The sequence below is a fragment of the Amblyomma maculatum genome, chromosome 9, assembly GCF_055883805.1.
Source record: "Amblyomma maculatum isolate TAMU_Amacu chromosome 9, ASM5588380v1, whole genome shotgun sequence".
Classification (NCBI taxonomy): domain Eukaryota; kingdom Metazoa; phylum Arthropoda; class Arachnida; order Ixodida; family Ixodidae; genus Amblyomma; species Amblyomma maculatum.
In genome coordinates this window covers 85736189-85760376 of record NC_139352.1, presented here as the reverse complement: position 1 = coordinate 85760376, position 24188 = coordinate 85736189, and the positions used below count along the sequence as shown (strand labels likewise).

General features: G+C 47.2%; 1 protein-coding gene across 1 annotated transcript in view; it reads right to left on the bottom strand.

Moving 5' to 3' along the window:
* LOC146179671 (uncharacterized) overlaps positions 1–19477 on the bottom strand; it is a 161960-nt gene extending 142483 nt beyond the window's left edge. The window contains exon 1 of the mRNA XM_084579303.1: positions 18708–19477. Coding sequence (XP_084435429.1) covers positions 18708–18773 — 66 coding nt within the window. The 5' untranslated portion in view covers positions 18774–19477. The remainder of the gene's footprint in view (positions 1–18707) is intronic.
* Between the last annotated feature and the right edge of the window lie 4711 nt (positions 19478–24188).

Below are 24188 nucleotides of genomic sequence, written 5' to 3'. Positions count from 1 at the left end.
TTTTCTTTTCTTTTTCAGCACAGTGCCACTTTGGTAGCAGTCAGATGTAGCAACAGAAAAACAGACCACAAGGCATGCATACAGCCCACACCATAACGCGTATATATACTGCTCGCACAAGTGAAACATAGTCCTCTCACTGGTATTGTGAGATTAGATGTGCACATTTTAACGCGGTTCTCCAGGAAATCCGGCGATGTCGGTATTGTGGGTTTGAAATCGCGGCTCTGGCAGGTGGTAACTGGAACACGACATGGCCCTATTTGTGCGACGCTACTCGACCACGTCACATGCCTGATTTGGTAGGCGCTACCAACTCTGGATTTTCAGAAGGAAGCGCGAAGGAAATCGAACCCTCCAGGCCCTTGCATTCCTATAGTCAGTCATATGCTACCCCTATAGGCCACGCAGGCACATCTGTACGACTTGGTTAAAGCGGGTCTCTTCATTTACATCCTGTGGTCTTTCATATAATATGACACCTCGCATACTAACACAAGTGCGCGTGCGTGTGTGATAACAGAAATGCCAAATAATTAATTAGTGATTAGGCGAGTAGTAAGGTTCTTGTACGCGAACTAGGATCGGCAGTTGTGTACCCGGCAGTGCTAGCCATTGCCGGCTACCCTTAAAAGCAAAGCTTTAGCGCCCCCCCTCTCCCCTCCTTAATTTTTGGACCCCCAATAGTTTGGATCATGAGATGCTGACTTAAAAAAAGAGGAAACATGTAACAAAAATGGACCAGATACAACACCACAGGAAACAGCAAGAATACACCCCTGCCTGATAAGTAGTGGTACCAGTAATTTTCTCAGCCCAGGGTCTCTCATTTCCTTCTGAGTTACCCGCTTTCATCATTCCAGTGCTGGTTGACCTCCATATAAAAGATCCTACACGGGACACGATTAAATCGAAATAAAAGCAGCAGCTGCGGTTTAATTCCATCCGTCCACCTTAATCAGTACGCGCGGGAGGCTAATACAGCCGCCGAAGAACAGTGAGCAGAAAGCATGGCATATTACATGCCCGCCAACAAAAACAACAATCAACAAGGTCCGACGTCTGCATACATCCGCTAAGCGTAATAATGCGCGGTGCAGAACCAGTCCTATACCACATATCCTAATGGGACGAGCCACTGCACGCTGCTGTTGTGTCGTAAATAGTACACCGACCGTACCGCCAACTCCACGTCTGCCGGAAGAGCCCGACGAACTTGACCCTTCGTCGATAATACGCGCAGACCGTTTAGTTTCTTACGCGCCAAGGCTTCATGCCTCCTTCAGCATTCACTACCAACTCGCTTAATTCGGCATTGAAGGCCCAATGTCAGGCATTGTTATTACCACTTCTCTCTCTCCCAGACCCGTCGACTCTTCATCATCGCAACCAGCGAGCGCCTGTTATAGACAGGGAGACACATAAAGCATGCTCTGCAGCCCGTAACGGCCGAGTAAGGAAGGAGAGAGAAAAAAAGGACCAGCAGAGAGTAATAATAAATGCTGCGCGCACGGCTCCGTAACGAAGGTTTTTTTTTTCTTTCCTTCTTGTGGATCGTCATTGTTCTCCTCCTCTGTCTGGAGGCCTTTACTCGAATTTCTTGTTTCTTTCTTTCTCTAACCTCACAGACGTGGCACCCTTTTCGTTGCGAGATTGATTTCCGTGGTAAGCGGAATCATTCCCTCCTGCATACGCGCATAAATGGGAGAGAGAGAGAGTGGACAGACCCGAAATGCTTCCTGGACAGTCAAGGCCGTTTACGCATTAACGACAGCAGCGGCTTCTTTCGCTGTTATTTTAGCATTTGTCTTTTTCCTTCGCCTTTTTTTTTTTTTTTTTTTCTCTCTTGTGCTGCCTGTCTCGCTTTGCGGCGGCGTGGGCGAGACTGCGGGTGGCGTGTGCGAGCAATGGAGTCGCTACGCAACAGCAGCAACAGCAGCTGCGGTGGCTACCTTGGAAGCCATTACCTCCGCTGTTGGAGGACGTGCGGACCCCGCGTAACCATAAGGGCACATACCTTGGTCCGGGAAAGAGTGGGCTGAATTCGTTATAAGCCCCTGCCGAGCGGCCACGCCGTAAAGGAAAGGCATGCGCATACGAGTCGATCAGCGACGCTTTTTTGCAAGACTCGCCTTGCCTTGTCATACATAGCTGATGTATGATTTTCTTGCTGCGATCTTTCGCTTCAGTCCTTGTTTATTTCGTCGTCTGCAAAGGTGGTGCAGACGACGATGGCGTCTTCCCTTTTCAGTCGTCTGCTGCGCCGCAGTTTAGCATAAGTATTCGATTTGACAACGCCGGAGGATGTATACGAACTAAATTTTAAAGGTAGCTAAATAAATAACGCTTGTAGAGCGCAGGACACTCGTTTTTCTCAGAAACTGGTCTGGACCTCGTAAACCTGCTTCCGCATTCTAGGGCATGACTGATACACAGTGCCTCTTCGCATTCAGCAAAGCCAGCCTTCTTCCAAGCGTCCGATGGAATTCGCAGTCGCTGCCTGATAGCGGCGGCACGCGGGATGACGAAATGAGGGGACGCTTCGAGAGTTTCCGCGGATCGCGCTGTGCCTTATATTGGTTGTTTAAGCATGAAATAGACACTGTTTAGTACTGCGCAATCCGAGGTTTCACTTTATGTGTACTTTTTAAAAAAGTAATCTATGTGATTAAAAAATAAATGAAGAAACGTGTGTGCGATGTGCAGCTGAAGTTCAGCAGCGAGGCGTTGCTTTCAGTTTACAGTTGTGTTCCTGACCTCGAAGAGTAGCCGCTTTTTCTAAATTTGAGTGAAACTCTCGACTGTTAACGACTTCATTGGACTTCTATTCGCGATAAAATTATCACTTGCGCCCTTCTGCTTGTGTTTTGTATGGTTTCGAGGTAATTTGGTTTGGTTTGTTTAGTTTGGTTTATGGGGCCGGGTTTAATGTCCCAAAGCGACTCAGGCTATGAGAGACGCTGTAGTGGAGGGCTCCGGAAATATCGGCCACCGGGGTGCTTTAACGTGCGCTGACATCGCACAGCACACGGGCAAGGCTTGCTTTTCGCCTCCATCGAAAAGCAGCCGTATCGGCAGGGATTCGATGCCGTATCCTTGGGCACAACAGCTGAGCGTCCTATAACCACTGCACCACCATGGTGGGGCCTTTCGCATCAATAATTTGTGTAGGCACATTCGCAGTAGTGAAACGATCTTTCCTTCGTCTAATTTTTAGCAGTGTAGAAGTTACAGAGCCCTTGCTTGGCGTAGAACATATTTTTTCCCCTTATGCAAAAAAATGTCTGCCTGCATGTTTTCGATCAAAGAAGTGAAGTGCATATGGAGGCATAGAACTTTGCCATTAATATTTGGGAAAACCTCCAAAGGGCCTGTGTATATAAAAAAAAGCAGTCCAAGTGGGTCAAAACCGGTGTGTTTACGGATAGTGGAGGCACCTGCTGTCATTTAAGCAAACTTTGCACAAACTGCAAACTTTGAGATTGTTGATACCAAGTGACAAACAAAAAAGAAAAAGAAATCAGTTGAAAAGACGCAGTTGCAAAAAGTTGCAGACCTAACGCGCGCAAACGAATTAAGAGATAAAAAAAAATTGAATGAAGCGTTTTCCAGAAGGCAATGACGAGAATGGCGGAGTTATTATAAGCCGCTTCTAGATGGCGCTACAATATGCAAACAGGGTGCATGTAGGGACTAGTCTGTTGTCGACGCGGAGTTCGTCAACCAGCAGGTTCGATGCGCTGTAATACTTCTGCCAGCATTATTCAGTCGTGCGCCACTAGAAAAAAAAAAAAATATATATATATATATATACGACACGGAAAAATAAATTGGGTGCCGACGTGAACCCAGTACTTTCTACGGATAAAGCCCTAAATATGTGACTTCCTCGAGAACCGAGAGTGCGACGAAATAAAAAGCTCGATTAACAAATACTGTCGGAAGCCCGAGTTTTTGAAGAAAATATGATATGGCAGAATCCTGAATCATGAGAAAGAGACATCGATATACACTCTAACGGAACTCACGATGATCGCTCCATCCTCATCAAAGAGGGGGCTATGGTGACGGGCATGGACATATTACCATCAGTAGCCGTGTCGTGAGAAATCTGCCTCTTATACTCCTATGTTCCGGCCGGTTCCGGTATCCCACTGCTCTGCCCAAACTCGCGGAAAATCTGGGCCAATTCATCTTGGGAGATGCGCCCGACCTTGGGGCCACTGATCGTGGTTCTCGATTAAATGCAGTAAAGCCAGCGCGAATGCTGGACACAGATGCACACTGCATTCTATTTCCAATTCGTATGATGCATTTGCTTCTTCGTTTAAAGCATAACCCGGCACATAACAGCGCCATCCTGATGATTGTGACACAAGCACAGCTCATCGAGGGAGCAGTCAATCCAGCCTCCAGGTGGACTTATCTCATGACCAAACCGACTTACAGGTGGAGGTACATTGAAATAAACTGTTTATTTTCCTCCATGTTTTTTTATTCAGGACAGAGACCAAGCTTGTACAATGTGTGCCACTGCTGTCTCTACATTAGAAAAGATTGCCGTATTTATCACCTTCGGCTGTCGGCTTGCAAGAGTGCACATTGCCTTCAGATGTTTTGGTTGCGTGCGTACACATTGGCTACATAACAAGCACACGGTTAGGAATTCGAAGAAGATGCTAGCCATCGTTAGGTGTGCTTGAGTGTATTCTCTTCACCGCGCATCTATAGCGCCGTTTACATGGACCCGACAGGAGCGGGTTGGGTTGAGTTATCGGGTCAAAAAGAGGTTACAGGGTTCATGTAAACATTGTCGGGTTGTGTCGAGAAGTCGAGGGGTCGAGTCGAGTCAACTTCGGCGTAGGCGGTGGGTTGACTGGACTCGACCACGCTGCAGGAAGCATGTAAATGCTGTCGGGTTGAGTCGGGGCACAGTGGGAGAGGATAACAGTACGGAAAACGCTAGAGATGAGCGGGGAAAAAAAAAGAATCGGGTGCCGTCTGCTAGTTCTTCGCCTCGATGCGAGGGGCCACAGTAATCGCCGCTCGTCTACAGGGGCTTTACGCTCGTCTAGAGCCAGTTCTGCGCTCGTCGGGTCGGGTTCATGTAAACCTGGTATGGTCGACTCCACTCAACTCCTCAACTCGCTCCCCCGCTGTCGAGTCTATGTAAACAGGGCTTATAGCGCATTGAAACGAACACGAAGAACACCTTAAAAGCACCAATAGCAACAACACCTTCATTCGCCGTAGACGTTCTTATTTCGTCTCACAGCATAAATGCGTACCATTAGTGGTGTGACCAACTTGCTGGTAGAGCGACGATTGTGATGTACTGCTCTGCCAGAAGCTTAATCGAAAGTGCTTCAATGTACTTGTCCATCTTACTTAACCGTAAGGAAAGGATTAAAAGGCTACGGAACATGCGAAGTGGCCGCAGCAGACGGGGGAAGACCGCTAAGTGGAGTCCTCGCGGAAGAAGCAAAAAAAGAAGCGAAATAGACGAGAAGAAGAGGGGAAGAGCCCAATAACTAGGCCCCAATTAGGCCTCTCTCCCCCTCCCTCTTCAAGCACGTCGGCATGGCGCGGAGAAATCAGACGCACGTCACGTTCGCCGGTCCCGTTCGATGGAGGGCCGCGTTCAAGGTAACCCGGCGCGGCAACGTCGACGTACCTGCACCCCCTTCTCCACTGTGTATACACGGACGACGTGCGTACACGGCCGTGTAAAAGGCCGCTACAGCGTCGGCTCCAGCTACGGCGTTTAGCAGCGTGTTTTTTTCTGGGCGCGCACGCACTCGGCCTACCAGGCGCTTGTAAGTGCCAACATCGACGGCCAGCCGCGCAGTCTTGGCTGTCCTGCCTGTAGGTCAGTCAGTCAACCTTCATGAAGCACTCCGAGATGGAAAGGGTGCGGAAGAGGAAGAAGAGGAGGCGTAGGTGGGCGGAAGCGAGGAAGTGGGCGGAAGTGACCAAAAGAATCTGCCTCGAGATTCTGCTGGCGCTGTTGCTCGAGGAACCGGGGAAGTTAAACCGAACAGTAAACTAACGAGAACCATACTGCTCGACAACACCCTCACTTCCCCCGCCTCTCTATGTGAGTTGTCACTCTTGCCATATATCTCTCACAGCGGTCCCGCTCGTTTTCGGCTCTCTCTCTCTCTCTCTGGTTCGCCAAGGCCCGCGCTAGCAGCCAAGGCCGCCAGGAAATGTACGAGCCTCGCGTGGGCCACTGGAGTGGACCGGACGCCCGCACCGGACCAAAGAGTGGACACAACGCAGCGGAGAACTTAGAGCGATTTCGGCCACCAGGGTTTTTACGTAGGTGGCCCTATCGGCACGCGAACCCCGTAAAGAAAGAAAATGGGAAATAACGAAGGGCATGATGAAACTGCTTGTTGTGGTCAGTGTGTCAGTGTCACGCTCCGTTCTTGGGCCTCGGAAGAATGCGGGTACCTTGTTAGATCTATACTCGCTTTTTAATGGAATCCAGAGGTTATAGCTGAGTTGTCGCCTCTAAACAAACGGCATGTACACGCGGGGCGAGATCTACGTTTGCCGTTGTTGCTTTTGTTTCTCGTCATTCATTGTCTTCTGAAAGGCCAAATACGTAAACTGCATTTAGATTGTGGTGATGATCGACCCAAAATGACAGAAAGTGTTCCAAATGCCGCAGTTACAGGTGTGTAGCGGATCAAAAAGAAAAAAAAAGAGCAGCTGGATGTGCAAGTTGCAGTGTTAGGCAGCTTACAGGATGTTTGCTGAAGCCATTTTTTTTTTCCCGTCCATGGGGTGGGATGCTTCTGTACACTAGAACCGCAGAATGGCGCAATTCTCTTCGAATTCACGCTTGAACGATTCCACAGTTGGATACATATCTCTTGTCCACGTAATATAGTTGCGTACCAACAGAATTAGGATTGTAATATGTCCCATGTACACGACTTTGTGAGCACGTAAAAAACACAGCCCCCGGCCGACCAATGACGTCACGCCATTCGAGAAAACAAAGGCCCTCTTTGGCTGCACTGCGCGACCAAGTTGCGCGCAGGAAGCCACAAATGGGTAAGAGCACCTATGGGAAATTAAGTGTAGCATAGCGTATTAGAGAGCCTTCTAGAAGTGAGTTAAGGGCACCAGGAGGTCGCACTAAGTTCTGGGAGGACATGTGACGTAACAATTTATAAAAGAAGATAGATGGGGATGGGTCTGGAAAACATACGACAGGCAGGATTAAGCTTTATATATGGAACGGATCTTCTGTCTCGCCTGAGTGAACCTTTCAGTAACACGCAATGTCTCGCACTTTTTTTGTGCGTGTGTGGTGTTTCACCTGCCTTCTTTTGGAATGTGGTAGATTAAGGTGGCCTGTATTACGCCAGCTCGGGAGTGGTGTATATAAATGCAGGCGTAAAATCCCGCTGTCTTTCAACTTACCAAGACAAACAAACTGATGCACAAACACACCGTTATCACCAGCTTATCAGCTAAGGCACCGAAAGTCGACCCCCTCCCCCTCCCCCCTCCTTCCCGTCCCTTAGCTTTTCTTCACCGTAGCTTAGGAGAGGCGTAAGCATTTTATGAAAGACAAATACAGCATTGCACGTAAAAAAGAGAAGGCGAAGAACGGGAAAAAGTAGCCAGGTCGACGGCTCCATCTAGGAGCTCGCGAAGGCAGCGCGCACCACCGCCTTTCACATTCCCATGCAGGACCGTTTCTTTTTCCACGATCTCTGCCTCAGATTAGCGTCCAGGCTTCGCTAAATGGGAGATGCCCACGCAACGGGCTACCGCCGGCGCGAATGCCTGGCTCGCGCGGGGCGCGTCCCGTTAATCTTCGCCACACCTATCTCTCGAACGTGTTACTTCCGGGGAAATAAATGCCTCCGCTCCCCAATCGGTCACCCAATCGGCCGAAACGATCGACAGAAAGCGGCGCGCGCCGTGTATATGTGCGGCATCCGCTGCCGTGGCACGAGAAGACGTACCGCGCACGTTCGCGTCTAAAAGCATCGGAAGTTTTCCGCGTGTGTTTGAAGTTCTTTTTTTCCTATTTCCGGGTCATTATTGTCTAATTCAGATCGAATCGCAAGGAGCCTTGTAGTATGTAATTCCGCGCACTCCTGCGTAACCTGAGCACAACTTGTTTGTGCAACCATACAGTGTTAAAAGCCGACCTCAAAACCGATGAACAACAGCTTTATTCTGACGTGTGTATCTCCCGCCGATCTCTTCAAGGCCTCCATTTATTTCAACAGATGTTAACGCCAAATATAGTGAACGATATAAAAAATTGTATGATATATCAGCCATTTCTAGAAAACCTTTGTAGAGGCGTTATTTTAGTGTACTTTGCAATGCGAAACTTTTAAAGGCACTTTTTTCTTCTCTTTCGATTTGTCTGCAAAATGTTTTGTACCGCAGATATTCGGCGAAAATATTTTGTCTTCGGTCTCGTCTGGCGCAAAATATGCTGACTTATTCGCTCTTGTGGGCTCACAAGGGTCGGGATGCGAGAACAGATGACAAGGGGAAGCATAAAGGAGTGGCGCCCTCTGACGCGTCTGCAGTGATCGATACGAGGGGATGATCAAATGCCATTCGGTATTGAATGCCGACATCTGAGATGCCTGTGACTCTTGCCTACATTTTGAGCACAGGGACATGCAGCGAAGCCGAAAGCAAACTAACGCGTACAACAATTGGCATTCGCCTTTAATTTCCTTTGCGGTGAACGCAGCCTCAAAAACGCGCTTGTTATCGAACTTGGAGCGTATTGGATGCTAAATTTCATCACGAAAGAAGAGGTCTAGGAGAACGCACACTTCAAACGCCAAGCACTTCGTACTAGTGCGTATAGAATAAATGAGAAAGCACATGCATAGCGTACCGCTGCTAACCACACGTAAATCAGAAACAAAAACTAGTGCATCTCTTCATATACCCGTAGGGATGGAAACACTATGAAGCGGCGCAAAAACAATACAAGCAACTACAACAAGGGCACAACAAAAACTATGGGTGTAGGAGAAAAGTGCACTCCCCTCTAATCGAGTTCTTTTTTTTGTCCTTGAAAGAATTATAACGTTACCAATCACGCACTTATTTAGTTATCCGAGCTCAGTAAAGCTATTACAAACATCGCCTAAGAAAGGGCGTCACGCAATTATTCATTGATATTCATTAAAAGGTCCTTCTAACAAAAACAATGCACTCATTTATTTCGATGTCCATAGATTAGAATCTAAGACAATCTTAAATTTACGTGTCTGAATCCAAGACGGAGACACCGTATACTTGTACAGAGGGGACAAGATCTGGCTGCCTATCTGTGTTTTCCAGCCTCCGAGAGTCTACTACTACGCTGTCTCCTCAGTGGAACTTGTTTCCCACCAATATACGCGGATCACAATGAAGAGCTGAATTAAATACTTTTGACCAAAATTCAGGTAAAAGAAAAGCAAAAAATGCTTGGACTCCACGCCGTTGCACGAACCGGTATCGAAAGCGTGTCTTATCCCGCCTCTCAAGCATCTAAGAGGAGACGGGATATAGTTCAACTCAAGCACACGCGTGAACGGAATATGTGCTTGGCATTGAACATAAGTGTTGGAATCCAAGTCTGAGACTGTACTATACACTTGGATCCTGCGGAGTGCGCATAGCAGCAGTAGCAACAGCAACAGCGCGGGCGTGCCTCCTCACGCCCCCCCCCCCTTCCCCCCCCCCCCCCCCTCAAACAGCCTCGACTGCATGCGTCGTGTCGGTGGGACGCAGTGTAGGATTCGATTATGGGGCGCGCATTGGGTATGTATCGCTCCCCGCGATCTCGGGAGGCGGCAGAGAAGAAAGAAAAGAGAGCAAGAAAGTCGGACGAGGACGGTCGGGGGTGCAGCGGCCGCGGCAGCACCCCCTTCCTTTGGAAAGCGCGAACGCTGGTGCGATGCCGGAGCAAACAGTCAGGCAACTCGCTGCGCGAAGCCGCCTCAGTGAGAGTTGTAACTTGTAATGCGGCCTGTCGCGACTGCCATCGAGTAAAGTATGGCTCTCACGCGGTGGCTGCTGCCTATCGCGTACAGTTCGGTTCGTCGACCTGTACGCTGGGGAGGAGCGGCTCTGAGGCTAGGAATGTGGTAGTGGTGTTAGTTTCTTTCAGACGTGTGAAATATGGATCTGACCTAACCAATGAAGGAATAAGGCTTTTACTGAAAGAGAAGCTGTGACTCTCGGTGGCTGTTATGAATGGGGGTGCAGGTGAAAGAAGCGACTTCTCAGCACGTTCTTCTAATGAAAAAAAAAGAAAAAAAAGAAAAACGTGTTGCTGTTCTCTCGGACGACACAGCTAATCAATTAGCGGCGAAAGCTTGGTTTACAGGTAGAACCAGTTCCTGAGTCCCGGGCCAGAGCGGAAGCAGCTATATTCGGTCCCGTTACAAAGGCTGCGTGACATAGCTGTAGTGTGGGTGTTGAGAGATTGTAATATTTCAAAAAAGAAAAAAAAAAAAACTTCTCATTGCCCTTACGCATGGCGGCGCACTTTGCAGTCCCACTAAAGTTGCCCCACTTTAAGAGACGGGATGTTAGATGTGAGCCTGAACAATTCTATACACGGATATGGCGCAGTGATCGAGTGTGAACAAACTAGGTGCTGACTACAGAACAACGCGAATTGTTCTGTGCGCCGCACGTGTCTAACCATTCAAACTATTTCCAGCCAAGAACCGAGACGCTCTCTCTCAATTTCCGTTTGTCTGAATTAGGGCACGTGAACATGGAGAAGATGCATTTGCATAGAAACCGCAAGGGCACATGTCCCGTAGAGCCATTGTTCTGTCTTTATCGGATCGCAAAGCGTAGAAACTCTTCGCCTGTAAATCATCATCATCACCATTATACCACCAGTTAAATCAATCAGGGTGACGAATGTATCTGTTTCTGACGGCCTCTCCTTCCATTACCCAGCGCACTACCGCCGCTAGATACATTTGTTTCCCAAGAATCGATCAGTTTTGTTATGCTATAGCATGCCATTACTCACCTGATTTCCTCGCCACATGTGTCCCATCTGACTTCACCTAGAGCCCTGTATGCATGGACTCGACGGCACTAGGTAGAGTGAGCGTCAAATAAGCGAGTAAGTATAGTAGCGGCGTCTAGTGTCTAGATTCGAAGTTATTGTGCGAGATTGCAGGTCGTGTTTGATTGTGTAGCCTTTTACTATCGAGAGCTTCGATTATTATTTTTAGTCGTTGACGCACGCTAAAAACATTCAACTTCGCGCGCTCCGGAAGCTTTTTCATCGCAGAGCTCCCCCATACTCGACTCCTTGCATCGACAGCGTCCATGCTTATAGACAAGTGGGTCAAAAGAGTTAATCAACACACCCCCTGCAAGCCAGTTGACTAGACTTGCACCGCCGCCTACTTTACTCGATCCGACTGCGTATACATGAACCTAACAACGTACTGGTTTGTTACTCGACAGCCTTACTCGACCCGACTCTGTCGAGTTCATGTATACAGGGCTTATGTGGGACATCGTTGATTTGGAGCTTTTCTCTAGACTGTGGCACTCTCTTTCTGCATTCAAGATATTGCCCTTTCATTTTTCTTTGCATACTTGCTCGCACTGTTCTCAAGCAAACTAACCTGGATTCCGTTGCTTCATCAAGCTGAACTAAAACGCGTCTTAGAGAAAGTTTGGCGGCAACCGCGGAACACAGCTACTCGAGCGACATGTCGGTCAGTATGGCACAGCGGTGCGTTCGACCAGCAACCGGGTCGCCGCTGGGCCAGGCTTTCCACAACGCTGCTGTGGATCCCCCCCGCGCGTTTCTTGCCCGGATGCTCGTTTCCACCTGACTTCTTTCCTCCCACGATAACCGCCATGGATCACGGCGCGCGGCTTGCAACATCGTCGACGACTGTCGGCCGAAGCAAAGGTAATCACTGAGGCGGGCTGCTCGTCCGCGTTGCCTCCCTCTTTTCTCTCGACGTCTTTTTCTTCCTTCGTTTTTTTTCTCTTTCCACGGAATTTATCCACACGTACGCAATTAACGATCAGCACCTAGCGTAGTAGTGAAATCGTGGCGGGGCGTATTGCATCTCTTATAGAGCGAGGAGACCGAGACTTGACCCCTTCCTCACTCACGCACTCTCATCCATTCAGACCGTGCCAAGTGTCACGTGAGTCCGGATGCGAAAGAGTTTCTTCATCTGTATGCGACAGCACCGGCTCATTTACGTCTCCTCACTGAGCCCGAGGCGTTGGTGAAACGGAGACGGCCAGAAGGGTGGGATCGAGAAAACCGCTGGCCGCATGCGAATAGTGTGTGCGCACGCGATCTATAGTGAGTGTCAAGCAGGTGCGAGGCATTCGATAACGAACATGTCTTTGCCTTTCCCTCGGGTTAAATGAACGCTTGTTCGGCGCGCGATCGCTTCTCTGTGTATGCAAACGCGCGCATATTACGTGGGCATTAAGCACGCTTTCGAACGTTATGCACTTAAGCCCAGCTTCGCACGTCTTGAAGCTGCATGGCCGGCTAGCAAGAGGGATACTGAAGCAGGCATTTTTGTTTGCGCTGTTAGTATCGACTATACGTATGGCATAACAAGTGTTCTTTAAGGCTAAGACCTTTCTAGGCTCACAGTGAATATCTCGCGTCTCTGAGATGTGTCCGCGAGATGTGTGAGCGAAACGTCACAATAGGTTTTGACGTCAAGATAATTTCCCCAATATGGACGTCGCAGTAGGCTCTGGCGACGAAGCCAAAAAAAAAAAAAAGAAAGTAAAGCAATTATGACTAGCAGCTTACCGGTATCGCTCAAGAGGAAAGTATACAACAGTTGCATCTTGCCTGTACTCACCTATGGGGCTGAAACGTGGAGGCTAACCAAGAGAGTTCTACTTAAGTTGAGGACAACCCAGAGGGTTATGGAAAGAAAAATGGTAGGGGTAACATTAAGAGATAGAAAGCGTGCAGAGTGGGTCAGAGAAATAACTCAAGTTACCGACATTCTAGTAGAAATTAAGAAGAAGAAATGGACATGGGCAGGACATGTAGTGCGAAGAGAGGATAACCGATGGTCACTGAGGGTAACAAACTGGATTCCAAGGGAAGGAAAGCGTAGCAGGGGGCGGCAGAAAGTTAGGTGGGCGGATGAGATTAAGAAGTTCGCAGGGGTCAAGTGGATGCAGCTAGCACAGAACCGGGTTAAGTGGAGAAATATGGGAGAGGCCTTCGCCCTGCAGTGGGTATAATCAGGCTGATGATGATGATGATGATGATGATGAAAGCAATTTTAACGTGTACACAAACACGCAAGATAGAGGAAGAAGAGAAGAGGTAGAAAAAATAGGAAGAATAGAAGGAAGAGGAAAGGCTTTCGCTACTATACTCTTACACCAAGCTAAGTGCAATCCTGTAATTTTTCATACACTGTAGGTGCAGTATATAAGATCCCCGAAGAACGTTTTGCGGACACGAACGGAATCGCTGTCCGTCTTCACCTGTCTCAGAAATGACAACATTGCGAGGTATATGTGGCGTTAAGCGAGCGACGCAGTGACGTTGCTTCGAAGGGGTGCTTCAGAAAGTAAAGCGACAGCGCGGAGTAGAGGCCCTCTTCCCGTGTTCTTTTCATTTTTTTTTAACTGGCCTACGCTGCATCTGCAGATCGGCAACAGCTCGGCCATATCTCTGCTGCCGACTTCATCTTACGCATGTGAAGAAGTGCCTTAAATCATGTTTTATTCGACGTGATTGGCTCTATACTTCTGTGCTCACTATGAAAGTTATAATATGTTGCTGACTGTCTTTATTACTTATATTGGCATCTTTTGCACACTTAAGGAGACAGGAAACCTAGAGGACAACAAGGCCTAAGGACTTAAGAGCTCGATCTGCTCTTCGCTGCCGGCAGTGTCCATCATGAAATCGCTGTGTTAAGAATTTGAGTATAGGAATGAGCGCCCCCAGTCGAAAAAAACCTACAGAACTGTGTCAAAAATACGAAAAAATATCCTGTAATTCTGTCGTAACCATCAGATTTTTCTGTGGTTCTGTAGTACTTTCCTGTAGTTCTGTAGTTTTTCTGTAGTAAATTTCTGTTGTCTGTAGTTCTGTAGCACTTTTCTGTTGTAACTACAGAAATTTCTGATGTTACTACAGCATGTTCTGTTGTCACCACAGGTTTCCCGTCAAAACCCACACAGAAATTCTGTCGTAACATCAGAACATTTTCTGTAGTTTTTTTCCGACTGGGCCCAATTTACCGTTTTTAAATTATCTTCGATAGTAAGCTTGCGGTTCTAACCGATGCTTTGTCATTCCTTCTACGTGAACTATCGCTTAATCGTTCAGTGAACGCCTCGTGTCATTTACTTCAAAAGGAAGACGAGACACCTCACCATATTTTAAATCATTCCCTGCAAAGCGATTTTCAACACATTTTTTTTTTCGTCCGCTCATTTTGTCGTCCTCCTCTCCTGTCATGCTGCAATACAGGTGGCTTTCTGGCCTTGAGTTATACAACGAGAGAGAATTAAAGGCGACCAGAACACGCGATCGCACCGTTTCAGTCTGTAAATTATAAACCTGCCTTGTGTCTACGGAAACACTAATCGACCAGATTTGTCGCGTGAATGCAGCTGGCGCAATAGATTCAGTGCCCTCTATCGAAGCACGTTCAATACAGCGTGTATAATTGCTCTTAAGTTTCCTTCTGGTTATCGCACCTCGTAAGCCAGGTATAGCGTGCGACGGGGCTTCCCCGCTATATACAAGAAAGGTAGCCCATTCGGAAGACGGCGGGACGCGACCCCTTAGGCGTCATTTTTCTATCCGCGATCTCTATATATATGGCCCACTTCCGTGCTGGGCCAAACGCGCGAATCTCTCCGAGGGATGGCGCTTTCGTGTCCAAAGACACGAATCTCACCGGCGGCGATATTTGAGCGGAAAACTCTCTACTGATGCTTTGATTTACGACTTCATCATGCTTCCTTGTTCCTGGATTCCTCGCGTGTTGTACAGCAATGTTTTCCTCTCACACGCTTGTAGATCAGGCGGTGTAAAAAAATAAAGTAAAAGTCTGTCGATATGCTTAATTATGGCTTGCTCGAGCGCACTTCAAACCATTCGGCATCACAGAAACACTACGAGGTAGTCGTAGACGCTAACTTGAGCTTGTTTTTCGTTGCAACTTTCAATCAGAGCCAAAGGAAGCAGATAACTTTAATAGGAGTCGTTTCAAGAATAAAGTTAGGACTGCGAATTATGAGTTTATCATGGAAACAAAATGGAATGGTATAAAGAGAGAGGAATTTGGAAGGAAGCCTGGAGAGGTACAACACTCCAGCTATATATATATATATGTATATATATATATATATATATATATATATATATATATATATATATATATATATATATATATATATATATATATATATATATATATATATATATATATGAAGGAAAGAAGCCAACAGTCGGCGAGGCCAAGGAAAGCGTTGGGGATGTTACTTTATGCTTTTTTGTAATGTTTACTTGGATAATCACAGAAATTAGTAATGTAATCTGTTTAGGGGAAAGATAATTAAACACAAAGTACAAGAAAAAACAACGTGACGATGGTGGGAACCGAACCCACGACCTCCGAATATCGCGTCCGGTGCTCTTCCAACTGAGCTACATCGGCTTTAGGGTGGCGCTGGTGAACACTCTCAAGGTTCGTATACAGACAACATAAATACCCAAGCAAGTAGCAGGGGGGACAGCGGCCGATGTAGCTCAGTTGGAAGAGCACCGGACGCGATATTCGGAGGTCGTGGGTTCGGTTCCCACCATCGGCACGTTGTTTTTTCTTCTACTTTGTGTTTAATTATCTTTCCCCTAAACAGATTACATTACTAATTTCTGTGATTATCCAAGTAAACATAAAAAAAAAGACATAAAGTAACATCCCCAACGCTTTCCTTGGCCTCGCCGACTGTTGGCTTCTTTCCTTCATGTATTATAACGAGCACCCTCATTTCCCCTTAATTGATCTGCTTATATATATATATATATATATATATATATATATATATATATATATATATATATATATATATATATATATATATATATATATATATACACACACTCGCTGAGGCGAAGGAAAGTGTACAACATTTTTTCCTTTTCTGTCTGAATAAATACGGTGACCTTTTTGGGGAGAAAGGTAGCTATGGTGGGAACCGAATCCACGACCTCCGAATCCGCGTCCAGTGCTCCTATCAACTAAGCTACATCAACGGCTGTCCAACCTTCTACTTTCTTGAGTATTAATGATATATATATATATATATATATATATATATATATATATATATATATATATATATATGTATATATATATATATATATATATATATATATATATATATATATATATATATATATATATATATATATATATGCACTGCAGTGCGCTCAATAGGAGATAAACGGATTAGGCGCTTGCGAAAGCGTCTCTTAATCCATCGACACTTCACATCACATGGTGGACGGGCAGGCCGACAGACAGGCTGTCGACTTAACGCCGCTCTTCGCTCGCCTGGCACCAGTCGCGGGAGAGACGCATAGTAAGCCAAGTCAAAAGCTGACGGCGAAAAATAAAAAAAAAAATAAAGCCACCGGCGATGTATAACTGGCTTGCAATAAGAGACGCGAGACGAGCTAGAAACTCGGGGTTGCCGCGGGTCATGTCGGGTCTAGGAGGAAGCGACTCCTCTGAGCGAAACCTGCCTAGCGAAGGATTAAACGAATTCCTCTTTTTGATTTGTTCGGCTAAGGTTCTATGCAATCTTTCTTCCTACTTTCTTGTTCTCCTACGGGGACGGCCGGTTACGGAGGCAGCCGATATACTGCTGCGTCCAAGGAACGTGATGTCAGCCAAATGCGGTTACGCACTTCGGCAGTGCCGTTCGTTAATTAATGGCAAAAAAAAAATAAAATAAATAAAAAACGAAACCAACAACTCTCGCTAACAAAACAGTGTAGAAAGTGCGTACAGCAAGCGGCGGATTGCCGAAGTAAGCTTGATTTCCGTTTCGTTCGTTCACATAAACCGAGTTATGGCCGAGGGTCAGAGATCAAGGATGGCAGACCGGTGAGTTCCCCATCCGACGCTTCGCTCGGCGCCGTGACTTAAACTCGTTGCATAGCGTGTCTCGAACGGCTGGGAGCGCCGGTTGTTAATCGGATATTAACGCACTTTAATTAACCCACTTCGCCCCCCCCCCCCCCCCCCTTCCTCACCTAAGAGGAGGTGCGTTTTCCGTACTGCGTGGTTCGCTTTCTTTGCTTTTAGCCCGTTCGTGAAACCGTGACCGGGATTTCGATACAGCACTGTGTAATACACGGCCTTCGCGTGAAGTGTTGATGCACTGGGGTTATAGGGGTCTTTCAATCACAAATATAACAGAAATAACTACAAGCTTTGCAACGAAAGGCATTGGAAAGGGTAAAGAAAAACACATAGCATATCCATCTCGCTCCCGTTTTTCATTAATTAATCTTGGCACAGGTTCAAGCTTTAAAGTTTGATTTCTTATTGCAATTCATTCTACTACTGTCAGCTTTTCATCATATGTTTTCCTGCATTGTGCCAGTCTCTTATCCAGTATGATAGTTTTAGTTAGCCGGCGATCCTAAGGACTCCTTGTCTGATGGTCGCTTGGCATCCTCAAATAGTCGTCAGTTCACAGTGTCTAACCAGGAGCTCCATATAGAATTACCAGGAGAACAGACGCTAGTACGCCCGCATACTTAGTTTACGTTATCCTCAAACTTGCGTATAACTTCAACCGGCTTTTCACGTTTGTCGAAAACGATGGAAATCGTTTGTGCAAAGCGCGTGCCTATTTAGAATGATACTTATGCATCCAAAGGTGTCACGCGAATGGTAAAGCAGGCCACTTTTCAAATTTCGTCCACTTGAAATATATAGGCCATCCTTTTTTCGTCGTCAAGAATGCGACCAAATGTATCAAAATTAATCTGTCAGTCTAGAGTGTAGATATAGAAAGCCCCCTCAACTACTTGCTCTATAAGAAAACGGGAAGAAGAATCTGCAGGCGACAAATGACAGGAGGTGTTAATAAATTGGCAATTTGTTCGCACTGTAGCGTCGTTGGCAACAGCTTTCGGGTAGTAGGGTTCCGATTGATTGTGTAAAAACTTGCTGACATGCAGTCCAGAACGCAGACGTGAGATTCTTAGATGCTTTTCTTATTTTCACAGTTTTTATGTTCGCTTTTGCCCAGGCCTTCCACAGGCACTCGAAGGTGAACGGATAGATCGCATTTGCACGTACTGCGACCGTCAGCTGGTCACGAGAACCACGTATGTGCGCGCAGTGTGGACATCTTCCAAGAAGTCACTGTGAAGACACGCCCACAGCGAACGCCACGGGTGTCACTTTCGCCGAATCGTCGAACGTATTCAAGAAAACAGCTTTCACTTCACTCAACTCTCGAAAAGACATGCGGAGTCCATTCTATGGTTCCATCTGTGGCGCAGCTTTGCTCGACCATCAACGCGAAAAGACATGCTTACCCAATTTTTTTTTTTCATTCTATGTGTGAAAGTGGCAGAAATAAAACAAGGTAAGAGGAAAGTGAAACAAACGTCAACCACTATTCCGTGGTCCACTTACTCTGGTCATTCCGACGCACAAGGCGACTAGCAGCAGGGATACGACCGTAGCGGTGGATCGCTCCATGGCCTCTCAGCTGTTCGGGCGTCACTCGACGAATTTCAACCAGACGGGGGCCACATGCGGCAAGAACCACGAAAAAACACGCAAACCGAAGATCACCGGTGCCCGTAAAATATTCACCAAACACACGACACGTCAGACGAAACTGAAGAAACCAACCAGAAACTATAACGGCACAGCACACGGGTATACTACGAGACCAAACTGACGCCCCTGTTTCTTCCTTCACATGAGACAGCAGTGTCGATGGCCCGCAATCGGATGCGACGTTTCAGCTATCTTGTCTCCCTGGACGTCTGTGAACCGCAGTGTCTGGGAATCGTCGGTGTCGAAACATTGTTCGTCGTCTTGTTCGTATATGCCGGTTCTTGAATAGATCGATGTCGGGGCCCTTCTTGGGCGCTATCTGTCTTCGACGCTTCGTTGGCGGCAGACGGGTATTGCTACTTTCGACTCTTCCTCAGTCTCGTCCCACGACGGTCTTTTCTGGTCGACTACAGCAGCGACGGGGAAAAAAGAGAAATTTTTTTCTCCGCTCCTCGACTCGGTTATCGTAGTGGGCAATCGCCGGGGCTCTCTCTCGCAGCTCGGGCGTGATGCGTTGTTCCCCGTTGCACGGGAAGCGTCGACGGAGAAAAACCAGTTCAGCGAAAGACGGTCGCAGCTACTACGGCGGTCGGCTAGCGAGACGCGACTGACGCTGCGTCGGACCGCGCGCTGTGAGCGGAGCGCGCGGGCGACGGCGGCGGCCGCCAAAACGAAAGCGGGAGCGCCGCTTTCTCATTGGTCACGAGTTGGGCGTGACGTCGAAAACGTGACGTCAGGAGAGCGCGTCGTTTTTGGTTTCGTTTTCGCGCGCAAAGCCGTGCCGCTCCGCGGCGGAGTGGAGCGCGCACTGCACCCTTCAACGCACTGCACCGCACTGCAAACCCAAAACGAAGCGTTTGTGTTTCTTCTGCGCAGTCGATGTTCGACTTATCAGTATGATACTGCAATGCCGTTGTTGTAGGACGGTAAGGTCGATGCAGTGTGCTTCGGTTGTCGACTTTTCTTTGTGCGAAGTTCACTCGTTTTGTGCAAGCGGTACCCGTGGGCTCTGAGCGTTTCTCTAACGTGCAAGACAAACGAAATGGAAGAAACAGGAAAACTACGAGAAAATGCTTAACAACGTTACTGGTCCGTAACTATTCAATATCGCTCCCATTTTTACGCACTGGAAGAAACGATATCCATTAGGCATGGTGTGCTGAGTGAGGCAGTTGTAGATACTTCGCACGTTGGCTACATACGGCAGCTTCCAGTTTGCCCCTGTAGCTGTGTTTAGATCGTCGAGTGTCTGCTCACATCAGCAACCTGGTGAGCTGCGCTTAGGCAATTAGGGCGGCGAGCGCCTGATCGTTAGCCCACCAACTTGCCGCATGGAGGTTGCATATAGGAACGCCATTCGTCCCTTTTTATTCATTTCTATCCAACGTCCTTCCAACCGTGTTTTGAATAGCTTGGAGTTCATGTATACACAAAGTGTTTGTTTTTCAGAAAAGAAAAACATTCTAATAAAAAAAAAAGGCCGATGTGGTACAGTAGTTAGGACGGGATTGAATTCCGGCTGCAGCAGCTTCTTTTCGATGGAGAGGAACATTAAGGTGTCCGTGTGCTGTGTGGTGTCAGTGCATGTTTAAGAACCCCTGGTGGTTGAGCTTTCCGAAGAACTCCACTACGGCGTCTCTCATAACCTGAGTTGCTTTGGGACGTTAAACCCGACAAACCAACCAAACCAACAAAACCAAAATTTGTTCTCAAAGCCAACATTTCAAATGGTAGGTAACCATCTTAGTTAATTCAAAAACTAGGCAAAACTACTCCACGCGGCTTGCAAGAGCCCTCAGTTGGTTTCGCGGGCGTAGGTTGCTCTTCTTTATTATTATTATTATTTTCACCTTGGTTACAGTTAGCTAGGGCACCCTATACATGAAAACACGTTTTTGTCCTAGCTTGTGTCTACGAGCATTTCGTAGTACAATTTTATGTTCATTTGGCTCAAAAAGCCTCAGGCGTATATAGGTAGGAAAACAATCAGACACCAAAGAGGCGCTTTGATGGCTCCCAGTCAAGTGTACGGAGCGGTATGTAGAGCGTGTCGTTAGCACGTTCCCATGACCGAAACACAAGCTCATCAGGTCATGCCGTTCCCAGTAGACATCCTGAGTACACATTCCAAGACAGTAACGCCGCTCATGCGTTTTACAAACATCGCAGAGTAATGGTTGGTTGGTTGGTTTGTGGGGTTTAACGTCCCAAAGCAACTCAGGCTATGAGAGACGCCGTAGTGGAGGACTCCGGAAATTTCGACCACCTGGGGTTCTTTAACGTGCGCTGACATCGCACAGCACACGGACGCCTTGCTTTTCGCCTCCACCGAAAAGCTGCCGCCGAGGCCGGGATTCGATCCCGCAGAGTAATGGGGCGAACGTTTGAAAAACGGACTTGAGGATCCACCAGTGGTGACTCTAGTATTCCTCGATGAAGCCGCCAGCCACCGAGTATGTGGAGCGTGACGTAAGCAAATTCTGCTTGCAAAATGAACATCTGGCGACTTTTTGCGTTTACCAAAGCGAGTATTCCAGCCTGCCAAGTCGCTGGCCGTGGCGAAAGGAGCTGAGCAAAGCGTGACGACAAATAGCGTCCGGTCTCTTTGTTTACTACTGCTCATTCTGTTTTCATTTCATTTTAGGCCCAACGGTGCTCGGGAGAATGTCTATTTCGACGGTGCTAATTAAACTACTCGGAATAAACAAAAGCCACTGCCAGCAGCGCAATGCGGAGTTGAGAGTCGCCGGTGCGTTAAGTGGGTCGCGCTGATAGGCTTTCCCCGTCTCGGAATGGCGGCGAAATATTCGTTTATTCGTTGCACAGGTTTTAGTACGAAGACGGAAGGTGCCGGAAAAGGAGGTAGTTTAGGAGATTTCTTCGTTAGTAATATCTAGACAGAAATAGGGACGAATAAAAAGATAAAGATACCTTTTAAAAAATCGTGTCAAACACGCAACACTAATTAAAATGCTAAAGAAAACCAAAACACACCCGTATAAGAAGCAAGGGCGGATTACGGAAGTAGTTAACGTAAGCAATTAGTAAGAGTGATAGAAAAAAGAAGAAAGAAGCAGGAGCAGCAATTGCACAGATGCTGTGTGTACCATTAGTCGCCTCCTCAAGACAGCTGTTGTTGTTGTGGCTGTAGGAAGAAGGAAAACAAAATGCACGGGCCTGCTACTGGCTCTGTAGCTGAGCCACCTCCGCTGCCTGATTGATTGATTTATAGGAAGGGAAAGGCGCGGTAACTGTCTCACTTGGTTTCTGTGGACACCTCAACCGCGCCGTTAGGGAAGGTAGGAAGGTGGGAGTGAAAGTGGAAAGAGAGAAATAGGAGCCGTAGTGGAGGGCTACGGAGTAATTTAGATCACCTGGGGATCTTTAACGTGCGCTGACATCGCACAGCACACGGATATGCCTCTTCGTTTCGCCTCCATCGAAACGCAGCCGCCGAGGTCGGGTTCGAACCCGGGTACTCCGGCAAACTAGTCGGGCGTCTTACCACTGCAGCACCCCGACGGGGCACCTGGGGATCTCTACATGCGGACAGAAGAGAAAATAGAGAAGAAAGGAAAAAGAAGAGGAAGAGAAAGACGCGCGCCGCAACAGCAGCCGTCGTCCACCACCGAAGCGGTGGCGGGTGCAATGACGGCCTACAACAGATAAAAATTCGGTGGCAGGCTAGCCCCCGCCGCAAGCGGTGGTGACCTACCTGTCCCAGCCCCATGTTTCACGGTGGAGGCATTCCATAAATATCTCTATAGGCGAACCAGTTATAAAATGCTTCGGCAGTGCACTTCGAACCAGTTATTTTATGTGACGCTCACTCACCATTACCCTTATAAGCCAGTGTATAGCTGCTAATTAAATGTTGTTAGTTTATTCATTAATGTAGCATTTGAAGACCCATTTAATGACGATGAATTGCGCTTTTTTTATGCATGCAAGCATCATGGAATGATCTAAAGAAATCTATACTACTACTGTCGGAGGCGCTATACTAGGCTTGCGCAGCACTGCGATAAAAATTCGATTTAACTTGATGCACCTCTTACCACTCTTTGAAACTTGCTATGTTACACGACGCGCGTAACTCCGCTTTCGTCAGTGATGTAAGCTCAGAAATCGCGGACTAAGGTAAGGGAGGGCGGTGTCACTTTTATTAGTCACATCGACACATAAATAGCGATAGGTAATAAAATCAAAATGGAACTGACATGTCACGAAGAAGTTTGGTGTTGTTAGGTGCTCCAGCAATATTGGTGGCGTTCCGAGGTTTCAAGTAGCGAAGCAATTGATCAGTATCATTTTCTGTTATCTTATAGCGGCAACACTGTCGCTTCATGTGTGCGTGTAATTTTTGAGATGTATGCACGTTAATTCAGGTTTTGCGCTACGGCGCTGATAAGGTGTGTACAAAAAGAAGTGTGACAGATACTGCGCCATTGCTTTCCTGTAAAACAATTAATTAATTATTATATCTATAGATCTGTTTTGTTAAAAACAAAATACGTCATGGCAGTAATCAGATAGCAAGGTCTGGAAAATCCTTGGGCTCATTACAAAAACTGATAGCACAATTTTTGCAAACGCTCTGCGCATGCCCCAAGTTGCTAGCAGCGCGCGGTTTCAGATTACCAAACCTGCGCCACCAGATTACGACGAACACATTGAAAATAAGTTATACACGGCCTGGAAAGTTGATGGCTTAACAGCACGGATCTTCGGCCTCCCATTGTTCAGAGCTGCGATTAAACTAAATTAAAAATTAAGAAAAAGTACAGCGCAGAACATGCATCCGAAGAACCACGGAAGTTACATAGGCCAGGAAGATAGCCAACTGATTGTTTTTAAATTTGATAGAGACCGTTCTTTTGTTCTCCGGGAGGTCGTGTTCATATGTTTACGCATCCAGTTGTGGCACGTGACCTGAAGCTATTGAGGCAGGTTGAGATGCACTGTTTAATTGAAAGTAAACGACGAGCACTGATGCAGAGAAGAGTCATTTGGAATAGGGGCCAAAAAAAAAAAAAAGAATAAAGGCGAGTCTGGAGTGTGGCTTAGCCTTGCATGTCATAAATTTCGCTGCGTTTAGGGCGCGTGTGCGTTGCGAGGCGGCTGGCCTTAGCCTGCTTTAAGTGATTTCATACATCTGTTGTATACGCCCCCTCAAATGGACAAGGGTTGTAATGCGAACAACTTACAGTGACGGAGTGGATTCCAAGGGAATGCGGGCTCAGGAAAAGGGAGCAGATCTACGTGTATTGGCGCATGTGGTTACGAAGTTTGGTGGAATAAGGTGGTTTTTACTAACATGCTAACATTTAC